The sequence below is a fragment of the Diorhabda sublineata genome, chromosome X (assembly GCF_026230105.1).
Source record: "Diorhabda sublineata isolate icDioSubl1.1 chromosome X, icDioSubl1.1, whole genome shotgun sequence".
Taxonomy (NCBI): Eukaryota; Metazoa; Arthropoda; class Insecta; order Coleoptera; family Chrysomelidae; genus Diorhabda; species Diorhabda sublineata.
Genome location: NC_079485.1, coordinates 1,941,720 through 1,966,283, shown reverse-complemented (window position 1 = coordinate 1,966,283; position 24,564 = coordinate 1,941,720). Strand labels below are relative to the sequence as shown.

At 30.2% G+C, this 24,564-nt stretch overlaps 3 protein-coding genes and 2 long non-coding RNA genes across 7 annotated transcripts in view; 2 read left to right on the top strand and 3 right to left on the bottom strand.

Annotated features, from left to right (window-relative positions):
* The first annotated feature begins 976 nt into the window (after positions 1 to 976).
* On the top strand, positions 977 to 2,889 carry LOC130451607 (uncharacterized). Its single transcript, XR_008910763.1, has 3 exons — positions 977 to 1,662; positions 1,718 to 1,857; positions 1,911 to 2,889. It is a non-coding gene; the product is annotated as an uncharacterized LOC130451607 (long non-coding RNA).
* Positions 2,879 to 3,978, bottom strand: LOC130451605 (uncharacterized). 2 transcript variants are annotated; one of them, XR_008910762.1, is made up of 3 exons: positions 3,638 to 3,978; positions 3,393 to 3,570; positions 2,879 to 3,235 (listed from the first exon to the last, which is right to left on the bottom strand). It is a non-coding gene; the product is annotated as an uncharacterized LOC130451605 (long non-coding RNA). The 2 variants fall into 2 exon arrangements; XR_008910761.1 differs by having other exon boundaries at positions 3,634 to 3,954.
* A 1,665-nt stretch (positions 3,979 to 5,643) lies between these two features.
* LOC130451600 (GPI ethanolamine phosphate transferase 3) lies at positions 5,644 to 11,770 on the bottom strand. Of its 2 annotated transcripts, none has more exons than XM_056790723.1 (6): positions 10,954 to 11,770; positions 10,582 to 10,862; positions 10,072 to 10,148; positions 7,671 to 9,371; positions 6,138 to 6,532; positions 5,644 to 5,975 (listed from the first exon to the last, which is right to left on the bottom strand). In XM_056790723.1, the coding sequence occupies exons 1-6, from the start codon at positions 11,506 to 11,508 to the stop codon at positions 5,781 to 5,783; spliced, it is 3,204 nt and encodes a 1,067-aa protein (XP_056646701.1). In that variant the 5' UTR covers positions 11,509 to 11,770; the 3' UTR covers positions 5,644 to 5,780. The 2 variants fall into 2 exon arrangements, 1 of the variants encoding a protein (XP_056646701.1); XR_008910760.1 differs by having other exon boundaries at positions 5,957 to 5,975; positions 6,138 to 6,243; positions 10,954 to 11,658.
* Positions 11,584 to 24,564, top strand: part of LOC130451599 (RNA helicase aquarius) — a 55,977-nt gene continuing 42,996 nt past the window's right edge. The window contains exons 1-5 of the mRNA XM_056790722.1: positions 11,584 to 12,026; positions 12,082 to 12,182; positions 12,235 to 12,388; positions 12,450 to 12,845; positions 12,920 to 13,078. Of these exons, the coding sequence (XP_056646700.1) occupies positions 11,952 to 12,026; positions 12,082 to 12,182; positions 12,235 to 12,388; positions 12,450 to 12,845; positions 12,920 to 13,078 (885 nt within the window). The 5' untranslated portion in view covers positions 11,584 to 11,951. The remainder of the gene's footprint in view (positions 12,027 to 12,081; positions 12,183 to 12,234; positions 12,389 to 12,449; positions 12,846 to 12,919; positions 13,079 to 24,564) is intronic.
* Positions 15,146 to 19,559, bottom strand: LOC130451601 (probable G-protein coupled receptor Mth-like 5). The gene is made up of 7 exons (XM_056790725.1): positions 18,990 to 19,559; positions 18,563 to 18,770; positions 18,133 to 18,424; positions 17,994 to 18,072; positions 17,763 to 17,941; positions 17,496 to 17,631; positions 15,146 to 16,408 (listed from the first exon to the last, which is right to left on the bottom strand). The coding sequence occupies exons 1-7, from the start codon at positions 19,220 to 19,222 to the stop codon at positions 16,132 to 16,134; spliced, it is 1,404 nt and encodes a 467-aa protein (XP_056646703.1). The 5' UTR covers positions 19,223 to 19,559; the 3' UTR covers positions 15,146 to 16,131.

Here is a 24,564-nt window from a genome sequence, read left to right as displayed (position 1 = left end):
ATCATTCTCTTAGTTTTTAAGTAATGGAAAAATATTAGCAAATATATTTATTACACATAAATACCTAATATAAAATGCGTTAAACAAATAATAACATATAATAGTTGTATATGTTTTTGATATTTTTTAATTTTAAACTTTTAGTAAAATTGGTAAATTCTAGTTTTATTTTTTGCTTTTTTTCGGTAATAACTATTCAGAATGGAAGCAGGGCTGTACTTGAAAATACCAGAGTACGAAATACATAAAAACCTGCAGTATTGGAAATATGAAGCTTCAAATTTGTTCGAATATTGATGAAAACCATATGTTTGCTTAAAAAATCACTCATATCAAAATATTTAGCTGTTATTCTAGACAGTTATTGATGGATGTTGAAAAAAATCAGAACTTTGGTTCCTGTCATTGTATTGGAAATGTGAGGCTTCAAAACTTGCTCATATATTGATGAAAAATTGTCAATCATCTGTCACATCATTGTACTGTCGTGTCAAAGACATTATTCATATTTTCCAAGTGCATTGGATGTTTGTAAATGCCAGAATATGGTTATCAAAGTTAGGATTTTGATGTCTCTGACTCCTATTGATCAGGATTACCAATAACACTAGGCAATGAGATGCTAGGGCAGAATTGGAAGAAAATCCATTCTTGACAATTGAGGACATTTGCAACAGATTGTCCTGATCAAAAAGAACATATCACATACAACGTATTGCTTCAACTGCACTATAGAGAAGCGTTTTTTAATTGCTTCATCATGCGTTATTCTGCATGCAAGACGAACCTTATTGATGTTATTGATAACGAAGGTATTGAAAATTTATCAGTTTGAATCTAAATTAAGAAAGTATTATTAAAGTATTTTATTATTATTCTATTCAATATGTTTCAAAACAACTTTGCTGCCATGTTTAAAAATTCCCGGAAAAGAAACCAACAAATCTAATATGAACGAAGGCGACGGGTATGCCAATTTGCCAAGAGAAACGAAAAATAAAATTTCAAACCAACTGTCTATAATAGACAATTACTTTGGAAAGCATGCGTATGTTCTATGTATCAGTCTCCTGTTATTCAACCGACACACCTCGTATAAGTAAAATAATAAGATAGGGAAATAAAGAATTTCTTTACATAAAAAATGACCTTGAAGTGTATTTTTCAAATCTTACTTCGTTTGTTCAATTAATTTGGAAGTTTACAGGCCGTATGACATTATGCACCATTCCGTATCATATTTCTGTACAATTTCTGGGCAATAGATCAAATATCGTGTCGGTGTCACATTGTGTCGTGTTTATGTTTAGCCTAACCTAACTCATTCCTTAGTTGAAATTATTTTATTCGGTTTCCTGTTATTATGGAGTAAAACGTAATGGCTGCATGTGCTGCGGCTGTAGTTGGACATACAATGATATTCCAAACTATTTGCAAAGATAATTCTCGGAAAAAGCCAAAACGAAAATGGATTAGGCCCTGGATTCAAAGGAGAACAAGATTAAATTTGTTGAACAATGAGCTTTTGCAAGAAGATCCATTAGCATATAAAAACTTTTTAAGGATGTCCCAGACACAATTTGATTACTTATATAATTTAGTGAAACAAGATATCGAGAAATGTGATACTCATTTTCGGGAGGCTATACCAGGACGAAACAGGTTGTATGTTTATTTTAAAAAAAGTACACATCAAATAATATATTGTTATTAATAGGTTGGAAGTAACTTTACGTTTTTTGGCCACTGGTTAATCATAGAGATCCCTAATGTATTCCACACGAATCCACAATAATTAAATTCGTGCAAGAAGTATATAGATCCATATATAATCATCTACATCCAATATATGTTAAGGTAAGTGTTTGCTTGAGACGTTTTATTTATTTTTAATTTCTTTTTAATTATAGACACCAAATACAAATCATGAATGGGAACAAATAGCAAAAGATTTTGATGATATATGGCAGTTTCCCAACTGTATTGGAAGTTTAGATGGGAAACATATTAAGTTTAGACCACCACTATCAGCAGGTTGATATTACTACAACTACAAAGGAGACCATTCAATAGTTTTATTAGCTTTAGCTGATGCAAAGTATAAATTTACATATGTAAATATGGGAGTAAATGGAGGAGTTTTCCAACAAAGCAAACTTTCTACAGCTCTAGTTGATGGATCCTTGAATATACCCCAGCCTGCAAAATTGAAGGGTAGAACATTAGAAGTGCCATATGTGATCGTTGAAGATGATGCTTTTCCCTTAACATCACACATAATGAAACCCTAACCAGAATGGCAGTTAAGTCATTCAATTACTGACTTTCGAGAGCACAGCGAATAGTTGAAAATGCTTTTGGCATATTAGCCAATAAATTTCAAATACTAAACACAATAAATTTATCTGCAAATAAAGTAGAATTGGTAACATTGGCTTGTATAGCTTTACACAATTATTTAGTTAAAAAAGAACCTTTACATGTTCCAGAACGTACTAACGAAAATGTGCAATTAGCAGGCATTTCAACCCAATGTTACAGAACCAAACCAAATACAATTTCTCATAAGATTAGAGATGAATTTAAAGAGTTTTTCATGTCACCTCCAGGCGTTGTTCCATGGCAAGAAGAAGCCATAAGAAAACACAATTTATAATGTAGTATTCACCTTTCATTGAAAAGGTTATTAAATGAAAAATATAAAGTTTTATTGATTCTTTATTGACTGTTTGTATTATTTTCAGTGCATGCTATATTTTTTTGATCATAATAGTGTTATAATCTATTTTATTTCATTAGATACTTTTTAGTATAGGGTTTCCTATTTAAAATAAACTTTCTGCTTCCCTTGTATCTTTTTAGGACAAATAAAATTAAATTCAAGTTATATTATGTAGTTTTATTGTTCTTATTTTTCATTGTCATATATTACTAATAATATTGATTACATTTAATTCAGCTTCATTCTAAATAGCCTCATCAGAGATGGTTCTTAATCGCATGGCAATATATTATTCACCAAAGACATCAAACCAATCCTTTGGAGTTTTTTGTTGCATTTGTTCCATGGCATTACTGCTGAAGCATCTTCCAAAATTTTGTCCCCAGGAAGAAATTTTTTTTAAACCTCTGGGGTTTTCGATTGTAATGTCGTAGCTATATGACTAGTGACGGGACTATTAATAGCTGGACTTATGGAACCGTCATCATCCATTTCAGTAAATTCCAATATTATCTGAAAATACACACAAATTAAAAACTATTCACTGTAGTTAGATGTTTTTAATAATTTTGTAGACCACCTTATTCTACTTTTTATAATTAAAGCACAAACCATATTTTTGTATGGAATAGTTATACTATAAGAACTTCGAAATAATAAGATTACCTACATAATAATAACTTGTTGCACAACTACAAATAGTGTGACTTATTATTTACGTTCTCATTGTCTGATGAAATATCGTAAAGTTCATCAATAATTGTATCAGTTGAGACCCTAGGGTATATGCCACTTCCTCTAAGTAATTTATCTATTACTTCAAAATAATACAAATTTGGAATATAAACCTACAATAGAGAGATTATTCAGTACAAAAATTGTCTATATAATGTAATTAAAGGTATACATACTTACATCAGCTGCACCAGCACCACTTTTTTTGGAAGTCACTACTTTTTTCCTCTCTTGTATGTAGGTCTGACGCATTATGTTATACTTTGCTTTTATTTCAGTAACTGTAGTTCATTTCGAATGGCTTCTAGGAAACTCGACCGTACGTGTTTATTTTTGTACTTTGTAGATGTAGTTTCGTACAAATTTGGATGGTGTCCATATAGCTCTATGAGCTTAAGGGCAGCGACTTTCGTCTAAGACATAGTTTTAGTTTTAAAATGGAAACGACATCAATTAAATGAGTAAATGGTAAATCAAGTTTATGTTTATACAATTAATTGAAGTCGTAAATATCAATTGACATTGACAATGACAGCTCTACCACCAATCAGAGGCGTTATTTTTGTTAATTTCAATATCGAAAACCTACATAGTGTCATACACAATTTAATGGAATAAAGTTTCCTGTATAGGAAACTGTACAGTTTTTGTCGACATTGACGACTGTACAGAAAACGATATCGAAAACTAGATAATGTCATATAGCCTTAATACTATTGTACATATCTATAAAAACGGTAACAGAAGATTGATACTGCCTACACCTCTAATTTATGGATCACTTATTCCACAAATCTATGGAAATAACAAAATATCATGAAAGAGAAACAACGGAATGTAGTCGGGATTTGAAAGAATAAGCATTTCTCTCCATAGAGTTGATATAAAAGATATAAAGAACGAGGTATGGGAACAAGGTTGGTAGAGGATAGGTTGTCCATTAACTGACGTCATTTGTAGAAAGCCTACAGACGAAAACAGAAATGGCACGGCTTCTTTCGATTTGTTCGGCAGTTTTTAAGGATAAATATTATGGAGGGTAGACATGAGAAGTATCTCTCATTTGGGATAAAACTGAGAAGTGTCCAGCAGTACGATAAATAACAGTTCAAAAACCTTCCAAAAACCATAGTGCAAGTGTAGACAAAGGATGTGGTATGAATGTAGCAATTGTAGATGAATTATACAGAGTTAAAAAATTCATAGTTTATTATCTGAACTTATCCACCTCCTTAATATTTTATACCCTTATTGAGTCACATCTCCGATATATCGTTCCCTACTGGGGGACTTGTGGTGCGACTCAATTTGAGAGAATTATTATTATTCATCTTTGAATCCGTTTGCCTAATTCGTAAGCACGCTTTTCCAATTCCAGCAAGGTCGTTGCACGGCTATCCACTCAGGAACGCGGAGCACGACCTTTACGTACCTACACCACGTTCAGAATTAGTTAAGTGCTCAATATTTTACAATGCAAAAAAATGCACAATCACTTGCCATATGAAATCAAATCGACATAATCTTTTTCCACATTCCGCAATAGTTTGAGGTTATATTTACTGGAAAGTGCCTTCTATTATGTAAACGACTTCTCAGTTAAGTGAATGTCTCATACTCAGATAATGACGTCATTGCCCAGTGAATAAAAGGTAAAACCGTCGGTTACTCACTGCAGAAAAAATGATATAACTAAAATATTAATTATAAGATTACTTACATCAATAATTGTGAAATGACCTGCTTATTTCGATGACAAGATCTGACAACGTAATGTCCTTAACCTCATTTTCAATCTGAGATCACAAAACTCTCTAAATCACACGGTCTCAAGCTTGTACAGTTTGCGGGTAAAAACTCAATTTTGGTGTAAATGGGAAGCAGCTAATAGTTTTTTGCTTCCACCTTGATGGTGCCTGGCCGGATTTAATTTTTGCTTCGTATTAACTTTAGCTTTATTTTTGATCCAACAATTTGGTACATTTCTACTATTGTCAAGTTGAGCTAGTTTCAATATATAAGTGCAGTGAGATGATTGACTACATATAAGAATATGAAACTTTTGGCATAAAATTATGGGAAATAGCTGTATACAATACCAAAAAGGAAAAAATTTTTACAAACTTAACAAGTGAAACGAGATTTATTTTGGAATAGAAGGTCTTGATTTGTACAGAAAACTAAAATTTGAAAAATCTATTTTTATTACTACTATAACGATCACAGTATATTTGTTACATGGAAAAATGCAAATACAAATACTTTATGTTATTGATTAATTTTAAATAAAACAACATTTTTAATTAACTCAACATTTAACTAATCAACTCATTTTGTTAATCGATTGTATAAAATATTCAGCTTTTTGATTGACTCTTACAAGTATAATGTAGCCAGCAATCACTGAAGCCAAAGTGACAAACATCCCTATAGATTCGAAGATTAATTTTGGAGTAAATATGCTCCATACCATCAGATGACGGCAATGTATTGTAGCGGCCAACATACTAGCAAATACCTACAAAATCAGTAATAAAATATAGCTAAATAGCTTGAAAGAAATATTTTACTTATAGAAATATATTAAGGGTATTTTATTAAACAGTAGATACTTAAATCAAGGAAACTTGAGCATTATATCAAATTAGATAGTATTCTACCTTTTAGCATATGGACTCACCCGTATAGCATGACCCAAAATATATTTACAAGCTAACGTAAACATTGAAGTCATCATCATTTTGTCTCTTTCAAATAAAAGGACTTCGCCTCTAGAAGCATCCACCCTGAAATCAGGTTTCTTTTCACATAGAGAAGGAATCATTACAAATACTGTGAATGGCGTAATTAATACTAATGGTAGCAGTACACCCATCAAAACATAAGAACAAAATGTATTTAAAATAATTAGTGTTCCAGGAATGAAGTTATTGGAAAATATCCCGCTTGTACCGATGAAAGCAGCTTCCCATGATATATTCGGGAATGACGGCTGATGTCCAGATGCGTAGAAAAAATACTGGGACAGTATTATCCATACAGCTATAGATATATTGGGAACATCGAATAACTGGTCTGAAAAAATAAGTGTAATAATGAATATGGATATTCATCTTTTTTGGGAATAATTAGAATATAGAGAGATTTAAGCTCTATGTACGATCACGTGTGATTTACACACTACCTTAATAAAAAATCATCATGTAGGAATGATCATTTATATCATATTCATAATAATTGCAGTAAATGTGGACCAAATCTTTCAACTAAATGTTGGGACCATTAAAAACGAGATGCTTTCAAAATATAGGTAACTATTCAACGTTTTAACATTATCTTGATAATAGTTGCAGAGACAAAACACAAGCTATGCCACTAACTTCCACAGATGGTAAAAATTACAAAGCAAAGATTGAAGAAATTTATAACAGATAAAGCACACATGGACTTGATAAAGAAAATAGAAGGATAATTAGAACATCTGAATTGGAAATAGAAACACAAAACCTGTGAAATGAATGTCATTTAACACTGACGATATGGTCTCAATAGAAAATTCAAAGAATAAAATCCAGAAGCTTATGAACGTCTGATTCTCAGAAAATGGGAGTCAACAAATAGAATCGAAGTAGCGGAAATCTAAGCGATTGATATGGTACAAAATTAAAAGATAAGGAAAAAACTTTATCAAAAATTAATAACATTTGAACGTCTAGGAAGTATACTGACACTAGAGAAATAGCAGATATGAAATAAATTAACAAAAATCTACTAAATAATGAATAGAAACACACTGGGATGCAAAAATATACATACATATGTAAAATTAGACAATTGAGTGGAAAGATAAGACAAACATAAATGTGATGGAAATGAAACATCCAAGAAGAATGGTGAGAAAAACTAAGTAGGATAAAGAAAGACATAAGAAAAGTGACAGATGGACTTATATGAAAATAGAATGAGAATGAAGACAGATGGACAAAGAAAAATAATGGCGCTGGAAACACAATTAAAAAAATAAGAGTGAGACCAATAAAGAAATATATAGACAAAGTATGGTAGCTGGGGAGAAAGATCACTAAAGATAGTAGAATACATGAGGATCAGATCACTGAACATCTGAGAAGGTAAAAGAGAACAAGAATAAATATTGAACAGATATTACCAATAAACATTAAATTACATAGTTAAAGCTTTTCAAATATATTACCTATGTTTTCTGCACTACCAATTCGAAGAACAGATGTTACTATTAGGATAAACGCAGCTGTCAAAAACATTATGACAGCAGATGGAGCTGTTGCGTCTCCTAAAAGCAGAGCAAATAGTAACGTCAAGTATACTCCAATGGTAACAAATGCTGCACTGTATAGGGTTCCCATTCCATATACTATTGGGATATCATCATTATTTTTTTCTTGAGCAGTAATATCATTCTTAAGTTTCTTGAACAGTGCTGGTATGCTGTTAACATCTTGTGATAAAATCTTATTGGGCAAAACGTATGTATATAAAGGTTTAAGTAAACAAACTAGAATTCCTAGAGAGGTCAAACCATAAACACTCCAAGCGAGAGAGTTAACGGAATTCAAAGATCCCACAAATTTTTTATGAGAGGAAACTCTTACCATTGCCCAATATCCAGACATACAAACTACAATAGTGGTCGGTAAAAATTTTGCAACAGTTACAGTTGAAGAATATCCATTCATATTTCCTGCATTCCTCAACCATTCTTTACTCATAAATACAAACAATCCTAGAAAAATTACAGTAATTGTCCATTGAAGTTTTGTGGTTTCTGTCTTTGTATTGTTGCCAACTTCATGGTATGATCCTATGCACCATTGCTGCTCTTGTCGGCACCGCCAGTAGTAAGCAGAGCCCCTCACAAAAACTGCTACCAAAACAGCGAGTACTATAAATTTAAATTTGGACCGACTCCAAAATTTTGAAACCAATTTCTTTTTAGAAGTACCAATTTTCTGAGAAGTTATACCTATAGAGCCAATTAATACCACAGTGACCAATAGAAACAGAAGAACAAAAGATTCTTCTATTATATAACTATTTGAAAATAATCCACCAACGTTAAGGGCAAGTACAAATCTACAAATTACATTCGATGCAGTATTAATTTTACTTTTTGAATACCAATTAGATGTTATAATGTCCCAGTTTTGTACTACCAGTAAAGCTAACATTATTTGTGAACAAAAGCCAGTAGCAAAGAAAATTGTCTTAACCAAATCATCTACTAGCTTGAAATAGTATGCAATAGCTGTTGCACAAGCCGATAAAACCAATATAGCATAAGAACAAAAAATATATGAACTAGAAAATACTTTAAGAAGGGTATCAGGTGTGATTCCATCTGTTATAACATAAACAAAAAATGTTGTTAGAAATAAGAAAAGTAAACCACGTGCCATGGAATATGAATCAAATTGAACCCACAAGCTTTCACATAACTGACGCAAATCCAAAAGAAATTTTTTCAGATCCTCTGAAAATGCTTGAAACTTATCTTCATTATCAACAGCTATTATTTTAGCGTTTAAAACTGAATATCTCTGTTGAAAATTTTTCAATACTTCTTCATCAAATGTTCCTTCGTTTTCCGCATATTCCTTTATGTATTCAAATACTTGTTGAACATTTGCCCACAAGGAATACATACTGAATTTCCAGTTATTAAATCCTGCATTTTTTGTTACAATTGGTAAGCTGTCTAATATTAAAATTCCTAAATTCTGAAAGGGAATTGGTACACCTAAAATTGTACTTAATGTTGGTACCAAATCCACTTGTTTGACAGTGTGTGTAGCAACATCGGTGCTTGACAGAATTTGACTTGAATAAACAAACATAGCAGCTGTTACTTCATCTTCACTTTCACCACCATGATCACCTAAAAATGTCACATAGTGGAAAAATACCTTTAAAATAAATATATATATATATATATATATATATATATATATATATATATATATATATATATATATATATATATAAATTTAGAAAGAACAAGAATTAACAAGAAAAAGTATTTTCAATACAATTCCTCATTATTGAGCACACTCCTATTATTAATCTATCTATCACATAAAACCTTCATTTGTCTATGTTTGAACATAGGCCTGTTTCACTCTTTTACATCTGCTTCGATTTATTACTACATTTATTTATCATATTTTATAATCCTGGGATTTCAATTTCACATAAATTTGTTAATTGTTTTTGTAATTTTGTGACTGGGTAATTTCTGCTTCAATTTTGCTACATTTTTTTCAAAACACCCCAAGGTTTAATTCAAAAGTTTCTTAGTGTTCACCACTATCAGGTTTTTCAAAAGCTAATAGCAATTTGTGTCGAAACTCTTTCTAAAACCAACTTGTTCATTTGATTGGTTTTAATTCTGTTGTTTAGTATGCAGTTTTTTTTTCTAATTTTATTTAAAGTAATTAACAGGTATCATGAACCTTTTCCATCATCATTTATATTCTGTTCTTACCTAGTAATTTATTATTTTTATTATCACTGAGTATGGAAAATGGTTTTTTATTGGCATTTGATTTTAATAAATGAACTTGACAATTCACACATACCTGTCGATGTCATTCCATGATCTCCTATTACAAATAGTATCACATCCTCAGATTTATTTATTTTTGAAACTACTTGCCTAAAAATTATAATTCATTCAAAATTTATATCAATGAAATTAATGCAAATTCTCAGATAATCCAAAAATCTCTGAGGATCCAACAGTAACAGTCTCAATTAATTTAACTAGGTACTTTGTGATCTAGTCAATTGATAAATTCAATGTCCATAAACTGATTGGAAATTGGGCATAAAAAGTAGCTCACTCATATTTATTAAGTAATGTACTCGTTTTGGGTTTTTGAAATGAATTGTTAAGTATTTATTTATTGATTATCCTCTCTATTGTTTTTACAGAATTAATATAATTTGACAGGTTAAGGGGATGATTGGAAGAAAATTTGTATTAACTTTCTATAAAAAAAATTATTATGAATTTATATCTTAATGTGGTAACTATTGTTATTAGCACTGTAGTGAAACAAACAATTTTTTTTTATAAAAAAACTTACTCAATAATTTGATTTATGTCTCCTAATTTTCTAGTCATTTCAGGATGATTTGGTCCATATTTATGCCCACAATGATCTACACCTAGAAGATGACCTATCAACAAACTCCAGTCATTTTTCTCCAGCTCAGTAAACAGATGGTCTTTCACGCCATTATCTACAGTATCCAAATCCCAAACATTAAATGAAGGATATGGAAAATTTCTTATAAACCTATTAGGATATAAACCATTCCAGGTATCATCCCCCATGAACACAACCTGATGATTATGTCTCAAAAGCTGCAAATAAAATGAGTTAAATCTAAAACTGTATTTTAATTAATAGGTTTAGAATATAGAGACAATTTAAAAACCATTGAATGCAACAAACCTGATCCACAATATTATCTTCAATTATTTCAGAATTTGCAAAATTTGATCCAGCATCTATGAAGGTTGGAAGACTACCTGTTGTAAATGCTTTCAGTCTCTGCATCGTAGTTGTTGGAGGATCAGCAACAAATTTGTAAAGTCTAGAATAGTCAGCATATTGATTCAAGAGTTGATTAATAATAGGTAACTTATTTTGAAAAGGCAGTGGATTTTCAATTTTATTATCATAAACTGTAAAATCATATCTTAAGGCATCTACTATTAGTAAAACCACTCGTGTTCTAGGAGGTAAACACACCGAAGAGGCACTATGGTATTTTGTAATGAAGGAATTAATCTTATCTTCGACAGAACATTGTTCTTGTTCATCAAAATTTAACTGAAAAGCCGGATTATCACTACAGGGAATATCCCTATGTGATAGGCACGTTGAATTTTTTCTTTGAACAGTCCTTGTTAATAAGAATCCCCGAGCGAATAGTAATACTGAAGAAATTATTAAATAACTTAGCCATAGTAAAAATAATAGATATAAATAACAATTATTGCCCATCTCCCATTTCACTATCAACCTGCCCAACTGAAGTCACTTGGTGAACTATAATCTTAGTTGAACTGCTAGTGAACTGTCAGAAACACGAGTAAAATAAAAGGTTCAAGAGTTCCCTTTTCTAACTATAGTGTTGAGCTTTATATTATTCAAAGCTTATCTGTCAAATTATGATAGCTGATTGTTTGCTTTTCAAATATCACAAGAAACAAATTACAAACAAAAAAGTATATAACAATTGAAAAAATAATGTGTTTACAAATATATTTCCAATTTGGAAGCTGTATTATAACAAAGTAAAAGACTATTATTTGAACATTGAACTAAAAAGAAGAAGACTTCAATTCTATATATTCATATATTGAAGAATATTATCCTTATTAAAAAAATAATTGTTGAGTTTTCTTACAAAAGTTTTCAGTTTGTAATTCACGCTAATACAAATTATGACTGGAAAAAACGAAGCAACAACAGTAAGCGCTCCTACAGTCCAACAAATAAATGCCGACAGAATAACAGAGGTTTGCTTACATTTAATTCATATAAATACAATATTAATTGCTAATTAATTTCCAGCTTGCCGAAAAATATTGGGCACCTCATTCAGTGGAAGAACATTTAGAATTTGATCCTGATGTTATTGAAGATATTTATATGCAAGATATACGTGGCTGCAAGTAAGTTTTAAGACAAATCTTATTTATTAATAATATATTTTGTTTATTGTAGCTTTTCCATTAGAAGAATTATGATTCTAGAATTCAGTCAGTATTTAGAAAACTACCTATGGCCTAATTATTCACCAAAAGCTTCATATTCTCATATGTTATCAATTGTAATAATGGTTAATGAAAAGTTTCGAGAAAGAGTTCAAGTGTGGCAGGTAACTTAGCATTAATTAAAATTTTTTATATTTCTTATACTCATGCCTTTTCAATTTTCAGGCATTTAGAAAACATAGTCAATACTTTCCAGATTTTTTCCAACAAGTATTAAAAGCCTGTTTTGAAGATGAACTCTTAATAAATATAAGAGAACAGACAGCTCTATTAATTTTTTTAAATCACTGCTTTAATAGTATGGAAGAAGCGATATGTAGAGATCAAGTTAAAAGACTAGTATCACTTTCTATGTGGGTGTCTCTATTGCCTACTAGAAGGGAATATGAGTTTAAAAAGTATCCAAAATGGAAAAAGTACTGGAGAGCTATTCAGAGAAAAGACAAACCAGAAGAACTTGAAAAATTGACTTGGGAAAGAACGTTTCTCCATCGCTTGATGCTAAAATTTATGAACATTTTAGATTCAATTCATGAAGAAGGTGTCTGTCCTGCTGATAAGGTAAATTATTAGTTTCTAACATAAGTAATAATAAAATATGTTTCCAACCATTTAACTAATACATAAATATTCAGGTTCATTACTGTGAAAGATTTTTGGAATTAATCACAGACTTGGAAGCACTGTTGCCAACAAGAAGATTTTTCAATACTGTCCTCGATGACTGCCATTTAGTTGTGCATTGCCAATTGTCAGCTTTGATCAAGAGACCAGAAGGACATTTATTTAGTCAGGTAAATATTTTTAATTAATTGGAATATGCTATTTTGAAGAATATTTTTCATTTAATGCCAATTCAATAGATACAATTTGGGTCTTAATCTAAACTCACAGAGAAAGATCCTTACATCTTCTGGTAGAATGGAGTTGGAACCCAGAGGAAAAGTAGTTTTTATAATTTATCACAATGTTCTATTGAAATGAAAACTCATAGACTGGAATTAAGTTGGTTACATGGTTATTTCTATCTTCCATATTTTGTTTCTAAATACTGTATATACCAAACTCCTGAACAAAATTAACGCACCACTGTAATTAATCTAAATATTTACAATATAAACACAAAATAAAACTAAGTTACATTGAAATAATATTGAACACCTACAAATTAGTCAAATAAGACTTTAACATAACCTTAATTTGCCTTATTTATTCCATGAGAGTTTGCTATTGCTGGAAATGCATAGATAAGCTATCATATCTCCAAATTGGAAAAACAAACAGTAAAATTGCATAGATCCATATGGGTCAACTCTTATACCGCAAGGCCCTCCACTACTTCTTATCACTGTATGCTTGATATCAAATGTTCAACAAAAGCTTGCAATATATTCTCTCATTCTTCAATAGCGACATCTATAAGTTGGTTGTGATTAGAAACAGGAGTACTATGACTTCGCATCTTCGTTTTGAGATAGTCTCATAGATGTTTTATAGGTTTCATATCTGGTCTGTTAGGTGGCCACTCTATTAAAGTGATATTGACATCACGTAAGTAGCCAATAACCTGTCTAGCCACGTGGGGACGAGCGTTGTCTGCATGAATAAAAATTTTGGCCTAACAAACGGAGCAAAAGGCATTAAATGTTTGACAATAATGTTGTTTCATTATGTCGCCTCACTATGTGACTGATGCTGGAATGATGTCTTCCTAACAAACATATCACATTGAATATCTTTCATTTAGGAGAGTCGATGCTTCTACTGCCTTTTCCATTGTCAAATTTCTGTGGCACTTAATTTTTTTCCTTGATATACTCCAAAATGAACTTGCCAACAAGCATGTAATCAAAAAAATTTAATGCCAAAACAAGATAATGTGCTATAACTATAGTTAACTTGAATAATAAATATCACTATCAAACAAGGTCCTTGTTCTATTTGTACAGTAGGTTATCAATAAATAAAGAATATCGAGAAAAATATGAGTGATGCGTTAATTTTATATACGAATTTAAATATATTAAACTAATGTACAATTCAATTTTATTCTAATATCTAATTGGGGAATAAGTTATTGGAATAGTAATTGTGAACTATTTTGTTAATTGGATTCAACAACACAAGTAATCAAAGCACTGCTGATGTATTTGATAGTGTCTTTATGACATTTTAAAAATGTTTTCAGTTTTCTTTATAGCTAGAATCAGCCATGATATAGAAATTCCTCTTTAATTTTATTGATTTATTCAAAGGAAATCACAATTTGGGTTTCTTTTAGCTATTTATCTGTATAGGAGACTAGTTACACTTGTTGATTTTTTTTATTGAAAAAGTTTTTTGCATGTCTCCTAATCAATGTTCATATTCATTTTAGTCTTCTCTTTTGATCCTTTGGTTTTTTTATATTGTTTTTTTAACTTTTACTATTCAGATGTCCTGATGTTAGATGGTTACAAACTGTTAATTGTCTTAGAATTTATGATATTTTCTGTGATAAACATGAATTTGACTTAAAAATTCTTACTTATTATATATCTATTGAATAGGGATCTTCCAAATATGTGATACCAATAAGCGTTACTCCTTCTATGCTCTCCAATTGCTGTTATTAGTGCGTAAGGTCTTGAAGTATATTAAAATTTGTTATGTATGTGGAACCAGACTTTGAATTTGAGTGTAACTCAAAAAAATATCGATTATGTGGTATTGTTGAGCAGTTTTGTTTTGTTAAAAAAACAAGTGTTTCTGAAATAGCAATTCTTAGGGATAACTTAACCCTATTTAAAACCAGTGCCAAATCCAAAAAGTTAGCCCTCATTAATTATGTGTGTATTGTATAATGGTTATATATAAAAAACTTTAGTTTCACTAATTTTTATTTCAAAAAATTAAGTACATTCGTGAAAAAAAGATATAAAAAGTACAAAATGGAATGGTGAAAATTAAACTTAAGATATCAATATCATCTGAAAATTAAAATTAGTACATGAAAATATTGAAATAACACTTAATATATGAACCTATTTTTTCCAAAGTAAGTAGTTACATTATACACATGTAATATAGATTTTTTAAATCTAGTTTCTATGAAGTATTATATTAATATCTAAATACATGGTAAACATTTTAGTATTTAGTTTCCTTCTACACATAATAGTTATAAATAATAGATTAAGTACATGTATTCATTAATCTCAAATGTAACATTCAAAAAAAGGACGGATTATAATTCCCTTAAATATTAATATGTCACAACCCTATAATATCAGGATAATTTTTGAGATTCATTTTTGTATTTTTATAATTTATCATAAAATAGTTATCAATTAAACTGGGTAGTTTCCACGATATAAAGAAGATATTTGAAGATTTAAATTTTTTGATAAATTGAAAATAAAAAGGCTGTTCATGTTGGTGAATCAACTTTCCATTATTTGAAAATACCCTGTATAATTTAATACTTATTAACAGAAAGTTGTCTTCATTTACACATGTTTTTTTCACAATTAGTATATCTGAATATAGTGACATTTCTAATTCAATATCTTGAACATTGACATTGAATCTTTTGTAAAGTAAAACATTTATTTCATTAAATCTAATGATTAAACATATTTACCCTTAAGGCACTTATTTTTTCATATGCATAATTTAACGGATTTCATATTAAAAATCTGTAAATAGCATATTTTCTGACTTGAGAAATATCCAGTTGTATATTCAAATTACATGTCCAGGTATGTTTGAAATAATGTAAATTCTATTATTTACACATTGGAATCAAATACCTTCACCTCTAATTTACAAAATAAATTTACCTAAAAAAATAGTTAGTTAATCAAAACTAATAGTTATTAAGTGTATTCATTGCTGTCATTTCATCTCCCCATTCAACTTCAGGATCCCGTATGCAGCATGGGCATGTTGTGTAACAACATGTTTTTTGAATTAAATAAGCAACATGTCTCTGATTGAAAATACATACATATAGAAGTAGAGGTCCTTCAAATGTATTAATAAATATATAGGCATTCACCAGACCTTCATATTTAGAGAAAGATGACAAGAAAAACAACCATTGCAATACCATAACCATTAACAGCAAAACAAACATACGGAAACTAAAAAAAATATATTTATTGATTCAAATTCAAGTATATATGTATATTAAATAATTTTATAGTACTTGGTTTTTATAAATTGGTCCAGAATTATGTACAGGTTTTCAAACATAAGGTGACCTATATACTTTTCTCAAAACCTGTAAGAGTTATAAAAAAAACATTAATTACTTTAGTTTTTTGTATTTGAAGGAATTTTTAATTATTGACTTTTGTATTTTACAGGGTGTCCCAATTCTTTAGTATCGACATCAACTTTGGAATTTTGTTACCTTTGTTTTTACCAATAAATCAAAAACGTAATAACATATATGTTGTTCATTTAAAATTCCAAAGTTGATGTCGATACTAAAGAATTGAGACACCCTGTATAATACAAAAGTCAATAATCTAAAAATTTCTTTAAATACAAAGAACTTTTGTAATTAAAGCTTTCTGATAACTTTTACACGTTTTGAGAAAAGTATATAGGTCACCTTATGTTTGACCCCCTGTACATTATTATCTAGAGCTTATGCTAAGTTCAAATATAAGTGTACTTCTTCACTGGAACAATCCTTACTTCACCTCCAAAAATATCTTGTATTTATATGATGGTGGATATGAAATTAAATATCCTAATGTCTTACAACCACTTACAAAATATGAACTTTTGTTAGCCAGATATTTGAAGGAACAAGGTCTTCAATTAGCCCCTTTAAAACGTTGCATTTCTTTTGTTATCAAGTTTTAGAAATGAAGTACCTTTATTTTTGGACTTATTTGAAGTGACAATTGCAAAAAAAGTAGAATGAAAATTAGAAGTTGATGTAGATTTACAATGTTTATAGGTATTACGTATGTACACCTAATTATGTGATTTATAAAGGAAAAATTCAGAAGTCATTTCTGTCCCCAGTTTCTGTTTAAAAGTTCAACATCTTATTATTCAGTTTTCTTTGCACTATTTTATCAGTCATTTATAGTCATTTACATATTTTTTGTTTTTCTTTACAGTGTCCAATAATTATGTACAAACTATAATCTTCATAAAAAACTCTAATTACTTTTCAATACAATATAGGTGACTCAATTTTATTATACTCACGTGTGACGTAGTTTGTGATGAATTCTTCCATAAGTATGCATCTTGTTTATTTTTTTCAAAGTGGTCGCGAAAAAAAACATGTCCGCTAATATAGTAAATGATACAGGAACAAAAAATATGATAATTCCCAAGGATCCTAAAATCATGTATAAACAATGAATTAAACAGATATTTTAGCCTACTGAAATATTTTTCATTTTTTGTTTTTATTTTGGTTGTGCAGATTCAGTGATAACAAATAATTGTATAAAGTATCTGATAATTTACCTATTTGTTCCCTTTCTTCTTCATAAGTAATTTTAGGTGGTAAATTAACATCAGGGTAGTCCATTGTAAAGTGTGCAAATACTGCCATTACTCCGAGAAGTATTGTACAAGACCAAGCATATCCAGAATAGTAACAGTATTTTTTTCCGTCAGTAATACGTAAAAATACGTTCCTGGATCTAAAATTAACAAAATTAGAATCTGTTGATAGTAGTTCAGTTACAAACATACTTAAATGTTTTCCAAATATAATAAGCCAAACTATTCAGCCAGAAAAATGCTGCCAACATACTTATATAACAAATAGTTTCTGAAAAATAAAAAAATTGTACTTTAATTTTAAAAATACCTCTAATACTATTTTACCTACCAGTAATAATTAAACTGATGTGGTTTTTAAAAACAGTCAATAGTCTTATCATATCAGCAGTTTGGCTTACTATAAGACACATACATATTGTTGTTATTATATTCCCTGTTAGATCGCGTAAAGTAGGCATTACAAAGTATATTATTGCTACAATAAGAAGACACAACATTGATATGCCATGTGTAATAGGATTAACCACATTGTACATTAAAAATTCGGTGTTTGTTAACCAATCTTTATTTACATCTGGTGCACATACCCATGCAAAATCACTTTTAACGCCATCTTCTTTCTAAAATAAAATAGATAATTTTAAAACTTGATATTGGCATTAAACATAGTCAGGAAGAAAAATTTAAATTCAACTTTTAATTGCAATATATTTCACATAAATTTGTGTTCATTGTCTTGTTTTATAACTGTAACTCACCTTATCAAGGCAATATTTTCCTTGTTCATAATCATGATAAGGCACTTTAGCATTTTCACTGTCTATATCTAATTCATTAACTCCTGTATGATCAAAATAATGTCTTAGAATACCATTTGGTAATAATCTTAGTTTGTCAGTTGAATTTATGTAATGATAAATAGGCCACCGTTGCATATGCCCACAATCAGGTAGTCCTATTATCAACCTAAAATTATAAAAAGTTATAAGTCACTTATACTGGTTCATATTATCTTTTTGTATCATTATTATATTTAATACAGCTGCCAAAGTGAAAATTTATAAAATGTAAAAACTATTGTGGTATTCATAACTCATCAATGAAAATTTCAAATAATAACAATTTATTAGTATCACTACACTCATTTGGATAAATCTGTATGTTCTCTAAAAATTGCATACTTACTCGTAATTCACCTGAACATTGCTGACTCCTTTTTCAGTAACAAATAAGGGTTTCCATTCTTCCGTTGTTGTATTGGTAAGTATACAATGTTTCCCTATGTAAATCTCTTTTTTTCCACAACATTTATTCACCTTTACATGTGGCAGTTTATCAATGAGTTTAGGTACCTCACTGTATGTGGAATGTAGGGAAACAATTGCAATAAAAAATCCTGTTATAATAATAAACTTCATATTGAATTTATACTAAATGTAAACTTCTGTTAAGTTTTTGTGCCTTTGTCTGAAAGATTTAATATTTTTTTCTGCGAAAAACATTTGCATTTCGTTCGTATTTACTAATTTCGTTCAATTCCCACTAACTATTCACTTTTGGTATTCTTTAAGTACTTCTTATAGTAAATTTTTCAGGAAACCCATTTTGTTTTAAGATAAACTTACGAAATTGTCTATAATAACTCAATAAATCTTTTGAAACATAACCTTATTTCGATGAAGTAATATCTGTCATTGGTAGTCTGCTTCTTCTTCTCTATTTTGGCCTCCACCTAAACAGTATTTGGCCAGCACTGGTTTTCGCTTTGATTTATTTTACACCAAAACTGATACTTTTTGTTTTTTGATGACGGCCGAGCATTTCACACATTAGAGATGTTACCTCGGTTAAGAAAAATAGGACCAGGGTCTTGATAGGAAGGATTCTCTTTTGACTTTTTTTCATATTTAGTTTTAAATATATATGTGTATTATAATTATTATTTTTGTTTATATCTCAATTTTGTATATTTGGATAATGTAATTGATGTAGGTATTTTTAGTTCAATTAGCTTGTTATATAAATCAAAATTGGGGGTTCGATTAATGGGGCATCCGAAAAAAAAGTGGTTTAGATCTTCCGTTTGTCCACAGATACAGTATGGATCAGTAGCACATCCGATTCTAAATAAGTGATTTTTGTGCGGCAATGGCCCGTTCTGAGTCTGCTTATTATTGTTAGATGCCTTTTATCTATAAATGGAATTTTGTAGAAGAAAGGTGTTTTCGGGAACTTGTGTTGAATCGAATTGTACCATTTTCCTTTGTTTGTTTTAAAATGATTATAAATGTCTTGTTTATCTATTTTAAAATTTTCGGCTGGTACATTAAGATTTCTTCCGATTTGCGCAAGTTGGTCAGCAATTTCGTTCCCTATGATTCCAGCGTTTCCCGGAATCCATGCTAGAACAATATTGTGATTTTCCTTCACCAAGTCCACTATTAATTGTTTTCCCCGTTAACGCGATGTATTTAAATTTGCCTGTTATTTGATTACTAACACTTTTGATGGCGCTTTGCAAGTCGGAAAAAATTATGACTTTAATAATTTTTTTATTTTTTCTTTCCTTTTTCGATCGCTTTAATTATTGCAATTATTTCCGCTGTGCATATTTGTATGTGATTATGTAGTCTTAAAGAAAATCGGTAATTTAGGGAAGGAATGTAGACGCTGCAGCCCACCTTGTCGTCTTTCGGATTCAAAGATCCATCTGTGAAAATCCATGTATATTCACTGTATTTCGATGCAAATTCGTCGATGAATTTTTGGTGTGAATATATTTCGTCTTTTTTTGTTTCAGAAAATACCGTATTAATTCTCTATTTCTTCTTTAAAGCACGGGTCTATTTCGCTTATGTAAATATTTTGATTTGTTTCTTCAATTCGATTTTTTGCTTCAATTAGGTACTGTCATTCTTCGTTTTTCCAGTACCCTGTTTTTTCTCTACACTTTTCCCAAAGTTTGTCAATAAATTCTTTTGAAGGAGTTAGGAGACTATTAGTTGGAGTAGATTTCATGGTTCCTTTAGTCCCTTATATTGGTTTTGATCTAGTTCAATAAAGTGTTTTTATTGCATGTCTTAAGTGTAGTAGAAGCATAATCTAGATGAGATCTTATTAATCCTTTATATAGTAGTAATAATGTAACTGGATCTGCTCCCCAGTAAGTTCCACAAACAGCTCTCATTATGTTTAACCCCTTGTTTTCAATGTGTTGAATGTGTTTGTTCATTATTACCCCTAAATATTTAATATTATCCTTGAAGTCAATTTCCTTGCCGTTTATTTTAATATTTTGCCAGTGGATATTTGAAAATTATGCTTGTTAGTCCACTGATGAAATTCAATTAAATATCTATTCATTTCTTTGACCATTTTTTGACGATCCGTTCCTTCCAGTATAATTACCATATCGTCGGCGTATTGTATTATTGGGTTAAGCCTTGGCTGTTGTTTTTTGGTCCTATTAGATTCCCTTCTGTATCTTTTACATATAAATTTCTGTTGCAGAATAAATTAAATAGAAAGTTTGTTATTTTAATTTCACTCATTAAGTTGTATAGCATATGTAGGTCGACACTGTCATAGGCTGCCTTTAAGTCAATGAATACTGCTAGTAGGAGCTTTTTTTCGGTGAATGCTTCTAAGACAGAATGTGTTAATAATGATATAGCTTCATTACATCGCTTGTTGCTACGAAATCCTAATTGGAATTTCGAGAGAATTTTTTGATTTTCGACTATCCATTCTAATCTTGTTTTTATAATGCCCTCTAATAATTTACCCGCGTATGATAATGCAATAGGTCTATAACTGTCGTGGTTTTCTGCATTTTTCCGGGTTTCAGAAATGGTAGTTTATGGTTTCTTTCAATTCTATTGGAATTTTATTTGTTTCAACGATCTTGTTATATATCCCAATTAGTTTGTTTTGTGTGTTTTGGTCTACAAGTTGCTAGACTCAATTCAGGATTGATATTACAAATAGTAAGGCTTTCTAAAATTTTCCCTGTCTATTTGATGATTCGGAAAATTAGTGTAATTGTTCTGAGAATAGTTTTTGAAGCCTTTGATTATTTTCCAAATTATATTGGTTGGTGTCTTTCTATTGATAGTACTGCTAAATTCTCTAAATGATTGTTTCTTTTTATTTTTTAATTTTAGTTTTACATATGCTTTTATCCTTTTGAGTTCAATGATATTTTGCAAGTTAGGTGAATTTATAAATATGTTGATGTTTTCTCTACGTTTTTTGATTAGTTCGAAGTTCGTCCTACCAAGCTGCATATTTTGATCGGTTCATTCTTATCTTACTCATAGGTATAGTTTCGTTTGCTGCTACGTTTAGGGTGTCATAAAAATCGTTGTAATCCAAATTTTCCTCTTTTTCTGTCAATTTATCTGTTATTACTTGGTTGACTGAAATAAAGTTCGTTCCATATTACTTGGTTGACTGAAATCCAGTCGGCTTTTTTAAAATTTCTTTGGTATATTACCTCCTTCATAAAGTTCGTTCCATTAGAAAATTCACAGATGGTGGGGAAATGGTCACTATTACCTGGGTCTTCAAATACTTTCCAATTGCATTTTTTTGCGATATTATTAGATACAATGTTTAAATTTAGTGCCGATGGGTTGCGATTGTGCTTCCCCATACGTGTGTACTTGCCATCATTTAGTACTATTAAATTATAAAATCGCGTTCTATTAGTTCTTTAATTATTTTGCCATTAGCATCATTACCATTGCATCCCCACATACTGTCATGAGCATTAAAATCTCCCATGATTATGTGCTGATTTGTTGTGTTAGATATAATTTCATTACATTCTTCCAAGTTTAATTTTTGTCCTGCTGGATTGTTATATTGTTAGTTATATTAATTTTAAATGATGGTACCGTAATTGTTATTATCTGCAGAGTTTTAGAAATATTGCTTTTTGATGATATGATATGTTGGTCTATACCGTTTTTAATGAGGGTGCAAATTCCCCCATATCCGTCGGTTCTGTCTTCTCTGTATATGCTATACTTTTTGATGTTAAAATGATAGTTGTCGTTCATCCATGTTTCGTTCAATAAAATGACATGTGTCAGAGTAAGCTAGTAACACTCTTCCTGTGAAGCTGTTTATGCCATTTTTAGTACGCCACTCCATACAAGAATTATATAAATATATAAATACCGTTCCCTGGATTTCTCAGGGAGACGATTCATAGTCGTTGCAGTTGCCGATTCAACAACATCTTCTGGTGTGCAGTTTAAACTTCCTTCACTATAACTCTCCATCACTAATAATACTACACTCCTTTTAACTAGGCACAAAACGGATTTTTTTGAACGAATATCAATAAAAGTGTGACAGTTTATCGAAAAAACGAATTGACATGAGAAAGAAAGCTTTCACTGCCCACTATTTTGATAAAACAATTTTATAATTGTATAAGTTTATACATGACCTTTCTTCCATCATCATAGTTTCCAAAAAGTGCTGAAGTTACTAATATAGTATTATGAAATGTTATAAAGTCGTAAAAAAGAACCTCCCATTTATACATTATGCAAATTATATATTAAGAAATTCTCTTGAAATCCTTTGCCACTAGAATATTAAATATTCTCAGTGAATCACTAATACCAATATAACGATTACGATTATATTATATACGTTGTGATAATAGTGTCCTTGCATACTTTTTTTTATACCTTAACTACGTTAAGTATATCGATCTTAATGATTAGTTCATAAAAAATAAATAAATTGAAATACCTAAATGACGCGCCAGAACGCATTTGTTGTCGCATGACTGAGTGTGACGTAGAAAATAAGTAAACAGACTTAAGTGAAGTTAGAAGAAAATACAGTTTGAACAGAGTTCTTGGGATTCTTTTAAAAAACCACTCGCACGGCTGTGAGTATTCAATTTTGTAGAATACAACATGACGTATCGTTGGTGCATTGTACCAGAATGTACAAACACTAGGTATAAAAACACCAAATAACGTTTTCGTGCAATTCTCTCGAGAGGAAAAGCGACGAAAACACTGGTTTCAAACTGTAAGACTGGATTATGCGAGTGTCAAACCTGGCAGCCCAGTAAATGTTTGTGAAGACCATTTCAATGTAAGTTAATGTTAATTTAACTTATTGTTAATTTTTACTGTAGATTTGGAAAATTATATGATATGGAAACTAACACAATGCAAAAAAATCCTAAAAAAATGTTGTTCCCACCAGATTAGATTGCCAGAAAGACCGGAAAAGGGTATTTCGTAAAACACCTCGTCCGTTGGCTTTAAAACGACAAAAAACCCTTAAAGCAATCATCTTTATGACTATATTTTAATAAAGTTACTATAAGAAAGTCTAATTAGTAGTACTTACGTATCTGCTTTTACTAAATCCTATTTCGGCAATCATTTTAATTAGAATAGTCTTTGAAACCCTTACAAAAACACAAATCGCACTAAACAACCAATTACCTCCACTCACAACAACAGAATGGCGTTTTAAAGGCGACATGCGGCGGCCACGTTTCAGTATTTACTTACTTTCTACGTCACAACCGCAGTAACCGATAGAAACATGTTTTCTGTCACGTGTTATTATTCAAATTATCATCAATTTATGTTTGCGATTTATAATATTTCAAGTTATAATACAAATCAACATAAAATTCATAAATAAGAAGTGATATACAAATTTTTAAATATGTTGAATATCGACCACTGCAAGAACACTATTGTGTATCACTCAAGTA

Excerpts from the sequence above, each read along its gene's own strand:
- LOC130451600 (XM_056790723.1), bottom strand. The coding sequence starts at position 11,508 with ATGGGCAATAATTGTTATTTATATCTATTATTTTTACTATGGCTAAGT. Across the intron at positions 6,533-7,670 it reads TGGTAGTGCAGAAAACATAG|ACCAGTTATTCGATGTTCCC; the intron begins GTAATATATTTG and ends TTATTTTTTCAG. Across the intron at positions 5,976-6,137 it reads TTTTGGGTCATGCTATACGG|GTATTTGCTAGTATGTTGGC; the intron begins GTGAGTCCATAT and ends CTGATTTTGTAG.
- LOC130451601 (XM_056790725.1), bottom strand. The coding sequence starts at position 19,222 with ATGAAGTTTATTATTATAACAGGATTTTTTATTGCAATTGTTTCCCTA. Across the intron at positions 18,425-18,562 it reads GAAAATATTGCCTTGATAAG|AAAGAAGATGGCGTTAAAAG; the intron begins GTGAGTTACAGT and ends ATTTTATTTTAG. Across the intron at positions 17,632-17,762 it reads AGAAGAAAGGGAACAAATAG|GATCCTTGGGAATTATCATA; the intron begins GTAAATTATCAG and ends ACATGATTTTAG.